Consider the following 15,811-nt stretch of genomic DNA (forward strand, 5'->3'; position numbering starts at 1 on the left):
AATAGAAACAAATATCTCGACTGAATTGTTAAGTCGCCAAGTTCTGCAAGGTTTTATTTTGCTCTTGTTCCTGGTTTTAACTATTTTGTCGGTTGCTGGAGTGGAAGATGTCTGCTTGAAAAGGAGAATTATCCGAAACGCATTATCAACATTGCCATCTAATGGCATTTTAGTAGTCGATATACCATTAAGTCAAAATATAGATGACGCGACGAATATAGATTGCGATATTACGTACCGAAAAGAATAAGTTCGTAAAATTACGATTTTTTGGCTATGATTGGTACGAATACCGCACAAAAGAAATTCAAAGGATCCAGTCTTTGTTTACTTGCATTGCCAGAGTAACTTACTTGACCACAGATCTATCAATTCTATACGATATAAATGTAATGAAATACTTTTGTCACTGAATTTACTAATTTTAGTTTTATATTTAAAATTTGTAGTTGTTTTTTGTCGCTTATTTTGAACATTTCAAGGGTGGCAAGAAATTTGATTCTTCTGGTAACAAAGCAGTTTCTGATGCCATTTCTCGTTGGGTATTTAAAGAAGAAGGTGTCTTACGAGTTGGAAAAGTTAACCACCACAAAGCAGGTGAACAGCAGCCACCATCTGCCTATACTATTTCTGAAGATGTTGTGAGTATAACTTTGTCTGCTGAAACATGTAATCAACTGGGTAATCTTTCATAAGGGTATTTTATGGCTAGAAATTCATCGAGTCTCAATGTTAGTGACATCGACTCTTGGTGTCAACAATAAAACTAAATGCTTTAACACGAAGGTCAAAATGGGGAAAAAATTCAGTAGCAAAATATAGTTAACAGTTAGCTCTTAACAGGTGCCATTTGCCACTAGCCTATAGCTACTTACAAGGCGTCCGCGTTTTTGCCAGCTTTTTTAGCAAATTTTAATTTTAACCAAAAATAGTTTGATCATTAATTTTTTTTTGCCTGACATGGAAGTCTCAACTTCCTCCCCTTCTTGATTTCTTTGCCGTAGCGTTGCAAAAGATGTTTATACGATAATATTAAATCGATATCTACGATAATATAAAAATAAAGTTATAGCCTTTGACACAAAGATCAAAATGGGGATAAAATCCAGCAGGAAAACGTAGTCAACAAATAGCTCTTTACAGTTACCACTTGCCACTAATTTGAGGCTATTTGCAAGGCTTCCGTTTTGTTGTCCCTTTTCTTCTTTTTTTCAGACTTCAAAAATTGGCTGGCTATGCTGAAATGTATACCTGTTGCTAGCAAAGTGAATGCTTATAGTAGGTTCACTTAAAATCTTTTGTTCTCTGATTAGACTGTCTCTTGATTTCAAGCTTTTAAATATATTATTTTTATTTTCAAAGGTGGAAGCTTTAAAAGTTATCTTTCTTTATTTGTGTAAATTTTCATCGTAAATATTTTTAAAAATTGAAAAGCAATTTCATAGTTATGACAGAAGAAGCCAAGTGACGACCTGACTTAAGCATGTTTGCATCTTAAATGAAAAAAGATGCTGGCATAGACAACCCTTGACACTAATTTTTAATATTTAGCACAAGTAAAAATGAGTTGGCAACTCGGATTTTTTTTTTTTTTTTCTATCTTACTGACTTTAAACGATTTAAATTTTTTTTAAACATTAAATTGTTCTTTGTTGTTTATTGTTTATTTGGTATCTTTGTTTTAGCTTCATAAATTATATTTGAAATCCCAAATAAAAAAAAGGATTTCCACCGTTAACTGTTTTTTAAAATTGAAAAGCACTTTCACAGTTATGACCGAAAAAGCCAAATGAAGACGGGACTTTATTATGTTTGCTTCTGAAATAGTTAGTCTAGAAAGTTTCGGGTGAATTGTCTTGTAACTATTTCCTTAGACCAGTGGCAACCCTGATCACAGGTCTAGGAGACATGTTGCCGTAGAAAACTCTTAACATTAGTTTTTAAATGTTAGCAAAGGCAGAAATTGGCAGGTTGGATTTTTTTTTCTTCATTTCTAATTTACTGACTTAAATAAAACGATTTAAATTTCCAAAGAAGTTGTTCAAAGTTCTGGAGGCAAAGAGGCCATTAGAGGTTTATATGTTCAAAAACGCCGTAATATCAAAAACATAAAAGAATTACTCCAAGAGAAGCTACTTTAATGATAAAATAACAAATATCTATTGGAGTGAGAAAAAAAAAAATACTTTTTCAAATGTCAGAGTTTTTTAGAGTTCCCTCAGTGTTACTAGTATTTTACTATATTAGAGAGAAATACCATGCAGCTTCAATAGCTACAATCATTGGACCACCAAGGGGTTAAGTAGGGGAAATATCCCTCCTCCTATCTGCTAAAGAGCTCTGGAGTCGGTAAAGTGCATTTAAAGACAATATTTTTCTATCCTTTGGCTTATAGTACATCTCCTCTGCAGGTATGACTATGTGTGTATGTATGTTTGTATCTATTTCCAAAAAAAGCCGTCGGCCCATAGAAAAAAAAAAACAGAACATAAACATAACAAAACCAACAAGAAAAACACAAATAAATGAAAAAGAAAAAACGTACTTATATATGAGTCTTCACGAAATTACTTATAAAGAGATACATCTTTCACGATGTATCAGCCCTTCATCAGCATACTTAGCCAGATCCCTTAATGTCGTTTTAACTCGTGATCCTACAATCCCTTCCACTCACCTTCTATCTGTCAGTACTAACGAAAAACACTCATTTCTCAGCTCCGCCAATTCCTTACATTTCCCCAAAGAATGAAAAATATCCTCATCATCTTCCCCACACATCGGACAATGGACTGGGTTACCACTATAACCCCTAAATTTCCTCTCTCTTTCCCCAATATCAATCGACCCTCCGCTTAAGTTCAAAATCTATTTTATTTCTTCCCCTTTCAACCCCAGCTTAAAATAAACTTCTTCCCCCCACGTGTCCTTCACCGTACTATACAGACTCAGAGATCCCGAAGCCTCCTTCTGAACCTGCCACTGCTGTGTTCCTTGCTCGTGTAACCTTTCTTTTACCTTATCAACCACTGTATCCGAATTCGATCCATTACCTTCATTCCAAAAATACGAATATCCTACTTCATCTAAAATTTTCTTAATTTCTTATGGCCACCCTACCTCTATCTTATCCTCCAACAAACTAAAATACGGTTCTTTCGCTAGCCTATTTTTACTTCTTAAAATTTTTATCCTAAACTGCACCATTCTTATTAACCTATCTTTTCTTAACCAACTTAGTCCCAAATCCCCCTCCAGTACAACACTGTGAGTGGATTTATGGGCCCGAAAAACTCTTTAAATAATTTCTTTGTATTCTCTCCGAAATATCTGAAAATATTCTCTCCGCATATGTGACCGAAATATTTAGTTGTTTTGTGAAATTGTATCACTGTTTGTGAAACACTGTCTATTCAAAGGATTTTATTCCTATTTGAACTTTTATTTATCGTCATGGAAAGGTAGTGTGGTCTCCGAAATTATCTAAACCCCACAGCTCACACCTTTAATGCATAACCGGAAGGAAAAGAGGGCGGGATGTCCTAGGATTTTGACATTCTATCTAGGAATATGTTTAATAGTTGAAATATTAAATGCAAATCATTATGTCCTCGATTTTCCAAAATTATGGTCCAGTTTGTTTGTAGATTATAAAACAGACACTAGAACAACTACTTTCGTCATCTACCTCGCTCGGCTCAGAAGCATCTGTTCTTTTTGTGTTTGATCTGGTTATTTTCTATTTAAATATTAATTATTCTGTTTATATTGTATATAGTTTCGATTATTGTCATCTACCAATAAATGTTTATATTCCCTGTATCAACTTTGCCAAAAGTAACACATCCTTACCAAGAGGGTAAATAAGGTTTATTGGACACGACTTTCTTACAATTTTATTAAAATTATATAGCACTCCAAAGAAAAGGAATGGGAGAAAGATTTACATACCTTCAATACTGCACTCTCTAATAAATACTAACTGCAACATTTTCATCTTTAATAATTTTAACTCTGCTCCTGTTCTGCCTTGCATCACCGTTTTCTAAAATTTGGTCTGGGATAGGGCTGTTCTGCACAGGATGAGGGTATAATTACATCAAAGAACACAACCCTGGTTTATAAAAAAAAGGATTGCCAATTTGTTCCAATTGCATTATTTAAAATTTTGTGAATCATAGCTGTAGCTATTTGTTCGTTAGCTAGTTAATAGTTTTGGGTATAGCTGTACAAGTTCAATTTACTGTTGGAATTATCTGTACTTCAATCACTGGAAGCAGTATCCAGGTAGCCTAATGACTAGTGGGGTGTGAGTTGTGAATTCCAACTGACTCCAACTGACTTCCAACTGTCCCCTCCTCAACGCCTCGCTCTTTACGCTAAAGTCTTTTATTGTTTTAAAAAATAAAGTTCCGAGACAGAGTCAAAATTTTTCGTAAGAGCGAGGCGTTGAGGAGGGGACAGCCCCTTTCATATACAGAATAATTTATGTTCGTTTTAAGTTTTAATGTCGCCCCTTACTTTCAGTTGGTCACTATTAGTATTTCAAGTTGGTCACTATTAGGAATTCAAGACAGGAATTACAGACTTTAATTTGCACAGCATATCCTTACTTTCAGTTGGTCACTATTAGTATTTCAGTTGGTCACTATTAGGAATTCAAGACAGGAATTACAGACTTTAATTTGCACAGCATATCCTTTATGCAATTTTAATGGATTGCATAATCTACATTTTTCATTATAGTCAACAGCATAGGTACAATTTTCACAGAATGACGAGCTGCCCAATGTATACAATCATAATTGTATAATACATTAAAATAAGACAATAATAAGACATTAAACCCCCCCCCCCTCCCTGCTTATATAAGTTGTACAATATCGAAAAAAAAGTTGATGATCAACAGCCATGTACGTAGGGAAAGCCCTCATCCTTTTTTTCTGAATTACCAAAATTTTCTGGATTCCTCATAGTTTTCAATATATTTTGTTTAATTCAGTCGTTTTCTTATTATATTCCACGATTTTACCCAAATATTATATGACATGTTGTTTTCTTATTTATGTCTTGTTTTCTTCCTATTTTTTTCCGTTAAACTTCCTGACGGAGCAGCATATCGAGAGGAAGAAGGCAGTCCAAAATCCTGTTTGTAACAATTTTTTTGGGTTGAAATCTGACATTAAATTTAATTTTTACTCGTTTTAAGATTTATTTATTCATCTATATCAGTATCTGTTAACTTGATTATCTATTTTTAGTTCTGATCGTTTTGGGTTTCATTTATTCTTTAATAGTGATTTCTGACCATTTTATACTTAAAATTATCGTAGGACCTTATTTCTGCTAATCATAAGTTTAATATCGCTCTTTATTTTTCATTAAACCATTCCCTTTTCGGAGTTTTTTTTTTATTTATGTTTTGAAATAGACCCCACTCATTTTAAGTGGGAAACAGCCATGAATAACAAACAAGATAGCCTCCCTCTCGTTAAAAAGGCAAACAAAAGTATAATTTTCAATCAACTTAGTTTGAATTTAAATTCCCCCGTCTAAGCATCTGACTTTTACAAACTTTATTTTCTTAGTTATTTATTTTCTATATTCTTTTTAGAAAGTAGTGATCTGCAAGTGAATGAAAAGTTTTCATTGTGGTATTCAGAAATAACTAAATTACTAAAAGAAAGTTGTACAGTTATTAAAAAGCCGGCTTTTCATGTTACCCCTAGAAAACTCTGGGTTACTAGATAGAGGACTGATGAAGGCCATATCAAATCGAAGACTGCTATATAAATATTCTGTAGCGTCTCCTGAGGCGAAAGTGAGATACAAGAAATATAATTGTGAACTCAATAACCTATTACGAACAGCGAGAATTAATTGTTATCGAAATGAGTTTAAAAAAAGTGCAGGTAATTTATAAATTTCCTTTTGGTAAATACCCTGATGATTAAAATTTAGGAGCCACTCACTCCTCGCCTGAGGTCAAACATGTTCCAAACCCCCATAAATAAGGTAGAACACTCTTCTGGTCAATTCTCCAATGAATTGACACGGTTTTGTGACACGGTTTTAATCTTCGCTAGGCGTAGGCATCTCATTTCGAGTTTGAGAAGGGTGTGCTTGTTTTCGACTTTAATCGTCCATGTTTCACACCTATAAAGAGAAAAGGTATGACCAGGCTGTTAAAAAGGTGAGTTTTTAAATGGTTCGAAAGGTGACTTGACTTCCATAAATTTGAGTCTTCTGAAACGACAGAGTCGTTTCAGAAGCAGCACAAGATAAAAATACAGCTTTGAGTCTATATTTCGCATCAAGTTCAGTTGGGATCCAACGTCCCCTTGTGGTGACACGCCGATGGCAACGCCTAGGCGTGTCAGTAAACAGTAAGGCGTAAACTAGTAAACTAGACACGTTTTACTTTTTTTACTTATTATATTTTTTACTTAAAAAATATAAATGTTTTTATTTTTATAACTTTAAGAACAGCATTCTTTGATGCTGTGATCGCGTTTTTAAACAACGGCGCTATCACATATTTCGGTACTTCAACTGAAGTACCACAGTTGAAGTACCGTGGTACTATTTTTTTTTTATGTCTGAATATATAAGGGATTTAAGTTCGAGGGGAAGCATTGTCCTGTTATGAAAGAGGTATATCCTACATGGCCGTTACAAAATCAAAACGTGGTATCTATGCAGACATGATGATTTTTGAGTATTTCTACTCCTTCTGTAAACTGTTCTAAGGCGTAGGAAATTGATAGTTTGGATAGTTGATTGGCAGTTGCCACTTGAAAAGCTGATCACTCATGGAATTGACGGACCATGCGTCAACAAAAGCATTTGGAACAAGTTTAGTGCTGAAAAAAAGAAATCCACTCTCAACATCTGCGCTGCCAAGCGACAGCGCAGATGTTGAGTGTGGATTTTCGCGTTCTGTCAGGATTCTTGGTGAAGGCCAGCGTTAATGTCTTACGTTCTTACGGTTCTCTGATATGCTGAATCTTTTACTGTGATTTTAATTCAGATAATAGGTCTTTGCGGGGGTGTTTCTTACAGTTCGTTACCATGCACTGTTTGACAGCTCAATTACTAAATCCTGAAAATCTTTCAAAATTCACAAGACTGTGGTACTGTGGTAATAAATAAAGTAAAAAAGTGTCGCCAATGAATGCAATAAATATCAGTTTGACCAAATCTTATATGACAGCCAACGAACAATGTAATTTGAATCTTAAGAGCTCGAAATACCAAACTATCAATTTCCTACGCCTTAGAACAGTTTACAGAAGGAGTAGAAATACTCAAAAATCATCATGTCTGCATAGATACCACGTTTTGATTTTGTAACGGCCATGTAGGATATACCTCTTTCATAACAGGACAATGCTTCCCCTCGAACTTAAATCCCTTATATATTCAGACATAAAAAAAATAGTACCACGGTACTTCAACTGTGGTACTTCAGTTGAAGTACCGAAATATGTGATAGTGCCGTTGTTTAAAGACTCGATAACAGCATCAAAGAATGCTGTTCTTAAAGTTATAAAAATAAAAACATTTATATTTTTTCAGTAAAGCGCAAATTATGTTCTGGCCTTGGGAAGACATAAGGGTTTTTAGCCCTACTCATATTAATTTCTCCTCGTTTTGAGTTTGACTCGGTTATTTATTGTAATTTCTGTTCGTTTTGGGTTTAATTTATTTATTGATGCCGAATTGTGGTAGTTTCATTCTTGGTAGATTATTTGATTTTATTTTTGATTGATTTTATTTTATTTTATTTTTTATTTTGCACCTACGGATGGTCCTGGATATCTGACTGACAAACAAGGGGACTAATTTTCGCTCGATGAAAAGAACCACAATTTTTAAAGAACTTTAGTTTTATTTTATACTATTCTACAAATTTTTTTGTATGTTTATAACGACAAATTATTCTATACTATCGGCAATCAAATTAATTGTAATTGCGGTTTAAAATATTTAGCACACACACTCATCTTCAGAAAAATTTCTGAAGGTCAACAACTGAAGGTCAGTAAATAATTCCTTTGTTTTTTTGTTAAACACGATTGGCTGAAACAAAAGCAGAACTTTTAAAATCACAACAACTGAAGGTCACTAAATAATTCCTTTTGTTTTTTTCTGAAGATGAGTGTGTGTGCTAAATATTTTAAACCGCAATTACAATTAATTTGATTGCCGATAGTATAGAATAATTTGTCGTTATAAACATACAAAAAAATTTGTAGAATAGTATAAAATAAAACTAAAGTTCTTTAAAAATTGTGGTTCTTTTCATCGAGCGAAAATTAGTCCCCTTGTTTGTCAGTCAGATATCCAGAACCATCCGTAGGTGCAAAATAAAAAATCAAATAAAATAAAATCAATCAAATCTACATATATATATGATTTTATTTATATATATATATATATATATATATACAATTTAAAGGCATATAATCATTGTTATTTGGGAGGATCTTTCCATGAAGGAAGTTTTCATGGGGGAAGGGACATTGCTATGAAGGGGACGCCGGACTTCCCAGCATTATTTAAAAAAAGATCAGAAATTTCATATAAAAAAACAAGTATTTCAACTGCAACAGCAGCAACATCGAAACTTTAAACGAACAGAAAATACTACATATATAATTGGGTTCACCCCGTAGTCAATGCCTCGCACTTTAAGCCAAAGATTTTTTAGTACTTTCATAAGAGCTATTTAAAAAATCATTAGTTTTAATGTGAGTTTGAAAATCAGTTAAATGGGATATAGCCGTAAGTTGCCACCCATGTCCAGTGGCAGTATCCAGGTAACCTAATGACTAGTGGGGTGTGAGTTGTGAATTAAGTGAGTTTGAAAATCAGTTAAATGGGATATACCCGTAAGTTGCCACCCATGTCCAGTGGCAGTATCCAGGTAACCTAATGACTAGTGGGGTGTGAGTTGTGAATTAAATGAGTTTGAAAATCAGTTAAATGGGATATACCCATAAGTTGCCACCCATGTCCAGTGGCGTGCCTCTGAGGGGACACCAAACTGAGTTTTCTCGTCAATACTATGATTGGGGGGGGATGATGGTCTGGGGATGCGAAAACATACATTTTCCCCTGGTGCTGAAAATCTTAGCTACGCCTCTGTCCTTGTCCCCATTGTTGTTTACGTCCTATAGCCCTTTATTCACAGTTTCAATGCTATTTGGATATTGAAGTTGAAACTGTTTGCTTGAAATTTTTGTTGTACACTTAAAAAACTTTCTAGATCGAAATCTTGGCAATCGAATGAACTTTCTACCTTCCTCCGAATCCCAGTTTTATGTGATATAACTGAAGAAGAAGTAATGTTTTAACGTTAATGATTCATGATGTTTAGGTTTAACCATATAATTAGAGCTTAATAACGAACGTTTAATCATAGAGGACTCTTCGCTGAATGATCCCGTATAATTCTGATTCGAAAGAAGTGTAACATATCTTTACACGTTTTACGAGGCTAAGGAAAGGACCCATCGGACCCACCTACGGTCCTTACTCCCAGCTATGCATATTATCAATTCTTTCATAATCCTGGTTTTAATAAGACGTAAGTTGATGGCGCTTGAGGGAATTATTTCGTCATTAATGTTTAATTAAATTTAATCATTGATCTAAGTGATAGTTTATTTCAAATTGAATATCTATTATTGTAAGATTAGAAGTTGCAGGTTGCTTTGACGGACAATTAAAGTATATAAATAATTGTGGAATAGAACTGTGTCTGTTATTTTTTGCCAACAGAGATTGAGATATCGGTAAAACCGATAAAACTGAAGTATACAAATAGTATTGTTGTGCAACTGTCTCGGTTATTTTTTTACCGAATGAGATCGACATATCCGTAATATTAATATCGGCTAAATCTGTAAAGCTGAAATATACAAATAATTATAGTATGTAACTGACAGTTATTTTTTTCCGACTGAGATTGATGTATCACTGAAATCCGACAGAGATCGAGGCATTGGTAAAATTGATTTCGATAAAGCTTATAAATAATTGTGGTGTTCGACTATGTTGGTTATTTTCAACAGACTGAGATCGAGATATCAGTAAAAATCGATATCAGAAAAATCGGTAATACTGAATAACACATGTGCATTAATACATTTGCTACTACTACGGTTATTTTTTACCGACTGAGATCGAAATATCGATCAAAAGGAAGTATAAAAATAGTGTTGATATGCAACTGTCTCGGATATTCTTTACCGACTGACATTGAGATAGCTGAGTTATACAAGTAATTGATATGCAACTGCGTCGGTTATTTTTATCAATTGAGATCCAGATGTCGGTAAAATTCGTCAAACTGAAGTTTACAAATAGCATTGGTATACAATTGCATCGGTTACCTTTTACCGACTGAGATCGAGTAATCGGTAAAACTGAATTCTATGAATAATTGTGGTATGCAACCGTGTCGGCTATATTTTACCAACTGAGATCGAGACATGGGTAAAAAAACAGTTGAAAGCGCTATCATTACCAGCTAACTGAATGTACCAAGGCGGGGGAGGGGGGCTTTCTCTCATGATTGGTGCTTTTCTTAACAATTTTTTATGTCGCCCCTGATTTTTTATGTAGCCCCTGTCAAAACCTATACATCGTCCCTGATGGATTTTATCCCCTTTTTTTACTAGGTCTATTCGATCGAGATAGAAAAATTGGATGGTGACAAATGGGTTCCATTCAATGCTAATGATATTCAGCTCGATTTTGTAAGAATTGACCCATTCGTAAGGACAAGTCTGGTCAAAGGACCTGGCTCGTCTTTTGAAGCTCATTTCAAGATTCCAGATGTCTATGGTGTGTTTCAGTTCAAAATTGATTATGCCAGAGTTGGATATACCTTTTTGAAGAGCGTTACACAGGTATTTATCTATTTGAGTAAATTTTGGTATTTCAGTTTGAGTGAAGAAATGAAGAAGTTTAAGAAGATCTATGTCAGTATTTTTTTAAATCTAGGGGAGGGGCAAAAATATCTAGGAGGGTAAATGTCCCCCTTTTCAACGAATCCGGTTTACTGGTAATCGGTATTGTAATAACCCTTCAGTTTCAATTAAGAGGGGTTTCATTTGAAATTTGGTAATTAATTTAAATTGGTAATATAACAAAGATAGATTTTATTTTGTTGGCAATTCTGAATCATCCGTGGATGAGTCATGGCTTTTCTAGACAGATATAAGTCTAATTGGAACTTCAGTTCCTATGTTCACATTAGAAATATAGATATGGTGTAAAATTTAAGTTGGGCGTAAAAGTAAAGGTGAAATTTATGGTTTATGGTGGAAGTTATGGTGTATAGTGTTAAAGTTCAGTTTCATAAAAATCTATATGAACTTTTGTTTTGTTGCTTTTAAGCTTGATTAAATAAAAAAAACAATTTTTTTTTAACTGAAAGTAAGGAACGACGTTAAAACTTAAAACGAACAGAAATCATTCCGTATATGAAGGGGGATGTCCCTTCCTCAACGCTTCGGTCTTTACGCTAAAGTTTTTTATTGTTTAAAAAAAATAAGAGTTGTGAGAAAGTCAAACTTTAGCGTAAAGAGCGAGGCGTTGAGGAGGGGACAGCCCCTGTCAAATACGGAATAATTTCTGTTCGTTTTAAGTTTTGACGTCATTCCTTACTTTCAGTTAAAAAAAACTTCTTTTTTTTCTATTTAATTTTTGAACGTGTTTGAATTAATGCAGGTTTTGATTGTGGCTCATCGCACATGAATAATTAAAACAAAATTTGCACATTAATTTTACTTTTATTTGGTTTAATGGCTTTCTCGAAAGTTCTTGAATTTTATTTATGAACGTTTTTATTAGTAATAATTATATGTAACTTACGAATTAACTTACGTAACGATCTTTTATATTCATATACTTGTAATTCGTATATTTGGGGGCTTGCTCCCTAGTCAAAACCTCACTCTTTAAGCTAAAGTTCGAATTTTATTACAGTTCTTTAAAAATGACCCCCTAATCACAAAGGCCGTTATTTAGAATAAATAGCTCTTATGAAAGTACCAAAAAATCTTTGGCTTAAAGAGCTAGGTATTGACTAGGGTGTGAACCGAATCATACACGTAATATTTTCTGTTCGTTTTAAGTTTTGATGTTACTCCTCATGTTCAGTTGGAAAACTTGTTTTTTTTTTATTTAATTTCAGATCTTTTTTTTAAATAATGCTGGGAAATTCGGCACCCCCTTCATAGCAATGTCTCTTCCCCCATGAAAACTTCCTTCATGGAAAAATCTTCCCTCATAACCCACCGGCCCACCCTCCCCCCTACTACCAGAAAAAATTCCCCCTGAAAACGTCTGTATACTTCCTAATAACCAATACTATATGTTAAGATTGGGTAAAGTTCATAACTTTCAGCCCTCCCCCTGGGGACTTCGGGGGATTAAGTCATCCTAAAGGACATAGTTATCACATTTTGAACCATCCTGAACTTTGCCCTTAATTTTTTTTGGTCACTTGAACAGGGCACTAGAACTTTTAATTTCCGTTCCAATGAGTCCTCCCACGATATTCTAGGACCACTGGATCGATACGATCACCCCTAAAAAAAAAAAAAAAAAAAAAAAAAACACGCATCCGTGATCTTTCTTCTGGCAAAAAATGCAAAATTCAACATTTTTGTAGATAGGAGCTTGAAACCTCTACAGTAGGGTTTTCAGTAGGGTTCTCTGATACGCTGAATATGATGGAGTGATTTTCATTAAGGCTCTATAACTTTTAGGGGGTCTTTCCCCCTTTTTTCGTAAATCAGCCAAATTTTCTCAGGCGCGTAACTTTTGATGGGTAGGACTAAACTTGATGAAATTTATATATTTGAATTCAGCATTGAAATCTGATCCTTTTGATGTATCTATTGGTATCAAAAACCCGTTTTCTAGAGTTTCGGTTACTATTGAGCCGGGTCACTCCTTACTTACAGTTCGTTACCGCGAACTGTTTGACAAGCTACATATTAACTTGCCTTCAACTCTATAGTTAATTCAAACAATGCTAATTTTGAGGGAAAAAAGGTTTTTAGCCGAAACAGGATAACATCAGAGAGGGTTTTTAACAAGAAATCAACTAGTGAAATCGAATTCATTTCGAGTTTAGAAATTAAGTGTTTAATTACTCTTAATTAAATAAGGTAATTGATTAGAAATGAGGTGTTTAATTACTAAATCGGTTGTTTCCGCAAAACAGCTAGTAGAGAAAATTTGAAGCAAATGTATAAATCAAGTTAATATATATTTCAATGAGACTATATAGATTTATATATTTTATTATTTGAATTTTATTGAGATATGTATTTTAATGAGATTATGTATTTTAAGGTGTATATTTATATACAAATATACCTCTAATTGTATAAATATATATTTGAAACATCAGATATATATTTTCATATACAAATATACTTTTTAATGTGATTGAACCGATTATAAAAGAAGAATTGCTGAGCTCGTGTGTTTGATTATGGAGAATATATTTCAAAGGTATTTACGTATAGGATAAATCAAATTGGCTTTCAAAAGAAGTGAGAATATTCGGAGGCTTAGTTTTCTGCCTTTCCTCACTAGTTATTATTATTAAAGTGAAATATAAACATGCAGAGGTAGAATTAAACCAAATATTCTAACACTAAAATCGAGTTCATGTTTGCTTTTCTCAAAAACTGTCGAGTTTTTTTTGTGCAAATGTCAGACAGAATGACATAGGTCTCCCCGATGTAAATGTCAGATTTGCACAACAATTAGCACACGGCACTATCCCGCTGTGGCAAATCAAAAGAGGGTATGTGAAACTTTTTTTTGTGCACCATTAACCAGAAAATTTTCAGTTGATAGGTTGTGTACGCTTTCCTTTAGCTTATTTGGAATTCAAGATATTGAGAAGTTTATATTTTTCCAAAATGCGCTTTAATTCTACTTCTAAAACTTAGAATAATTAAGAAAAAGACCAGATTGCCAGCTGTTCCTGTACGTGTTTCTTCAGACCACGCAGGATTACGGGTCATGTGTTCCACGTGACACGTAGACCATGGGACCATTGGAGAATACCACGAGATCCTGCAGAATCAAAATATGAAACCCTATACTTCTTGATATTCATAGTATACAAAAAAATAGTAATAATACTATTTTACGCTAAACCCACTATTATGCATAATCAGAACAACTTAGTAATACATTGCATATTTGTAAACATATCCTATTTTAATATATGTACGATAAATGAAGATACCGTGCACTGTATTAATAATAATAATTAATTTGAAAACTCGTCATACAAAAAAGAAAGAAAGATGGAGCATAAACAAAAGAGAGAAAAAAAATATAAGCATACACAAATAAATAGAGAACACATCAAATACTTAGATAAGTTATTGTGATAAAGTCGGTAGCTGCATAGTGTAGACCATTACTCTGCATGCAAAAAAGTTTTTTTTTTTTTTTTAGTAGCACAACAATAAATAAGCTCAAAAAGGAGACTATGACAGTAATATACATAGTTATGGAAAGCTTCTGGACTCCTGGTAGATTTTAATGGGTGAACCCTCCTAAATACTTCCACTGGAGGAAAGAGAGGGAAGTTTAAAAACTTTAAAGGATTTTACTGGCTCATGATTTAGACTTTAAATCGGTTTTCTAAAGTTTTAGCCAATTTACAGGAGACTTTACTATTACTGTAGCTGAATAGTAAATACACCACTAAACCATCTTTCCAAAGGGGATTTTTTTTCAAAGCTAATGATTTTTTTTGGGGGGAGGGATTGCAAACAATTGCAGATTACCGAATACTTTGAAAGACGGCTCAGGATGGCCGAAGGATGGTTCAGCTTCGAAAGACGCGTATTGTGTACAGAGACTTGCTTTTCTACAGCTATAACAGGGTCAGCTAAAATATGAGTTGAATTGTCTAACAAGATTAGAGTTGTGAGCCCATGGGGGTAACATAGAATATATTTTGCGAAACGAAAGAAAACTGAACGAAGTTCTGACCTATCTGTTTAGTAAACACTTTCCAAAACGGTGCTATGTATAAATAATGTGATAGAGTATCTGAGTTAAAGAGTGATCGAAAGAAGACGGTGGTTGAAACGTAGCTTACTTGTCACAAAAGAAGCATACGATAGCCCTAATCGGCGTTCGATGTGAGCTATAAGGAGTTGTCGTGTGTGCTTTATTGAGGAACCAATGGGGAGACCGAGGTAAGCAATGTGATCAATTGGCTTGATCCTGCTGTACCCGAGAGGAATATCAGCTGCCGGTGCGTGCCTCTAGTTGAGGAATACAACTTCCGACTTTTCAGCATGGAATTTAAGACCGAGCTTTGTATACTCAGAATGTAGTGATGTGAAACCTCGCTAATGCGCTAGATAGTGCGACTTAAGTCCAAAATGTCGTCTGCATAACGGACGAGAGACAAATTGAGACCGGTGATAATAAAAGACGAGGGAGCAGTGGACTGTGTATCGAGAACTCCATTGTTGAATAGTGAAGGGGAAGAAATGGCACCTTGACGGGTACCTTTCTCGACATCCACAAAAATATCTGGAGCGGGTGGGTGGTTTAAAGCAGAATGGTACATTAGAGGGTCATCCGCTTTAGACGATGAATGGAGAACTAGGCGAACTTTAAGACAAGAATACATGTTTCAGAGTGTTCTGATATATGAAGGACTTATCCTCATCCTACGTTTTGCTGCAAGGAGTAACATAGCGACGTGAATGATATAATCAATAGCTTTGCGTACATCGTGACCTGC

General features: G+C 34.3%; 1 protein-coding gene across 1 annotated transcript in view; it reads left to right on the forward strand.

Annotated features, from left to right (window-relative positions):
* Positions 1-15,811, forward strand: part of Ost48 (dolichyl-diphosphooligosaccharide--protein glycosyltransferase non-catalytic subunit Ost48) — a 53,017-nt gene that overhangs the window by 26,663 nt on the left and 10,543 nt on the right. Inside the window, exons 6-7 of the mRNA XM_089093219.1 lie at positions 483-641; positions 10,689-10,919. Coding sequence (XP_088949345.1) covers positions 483-641; positions 10,689-10,919 — 390 coding nt within the window. The remainder of the gene's footprint in view (positions 1-482; positions 642-10,688; positions 10,920-15,811) is intronic.

Source organism: Artemia sp. Qi Xiang Cuo, chromosome 8 (assembly GCF_049724085.1).
Source record: "Artemia sp. Qi Xiang Cuo chromosome 8, ASM4972408v1, whole genome shotgun sequence".
NCBI classification, from domain to species: domain Eukaryota; kingdom Metazoa; phylum Arthropoda; class Branchiopoda; order Anostraca; family Artemiidae; genus Artemia; species Artemia sp. Qi Xiang Cuo.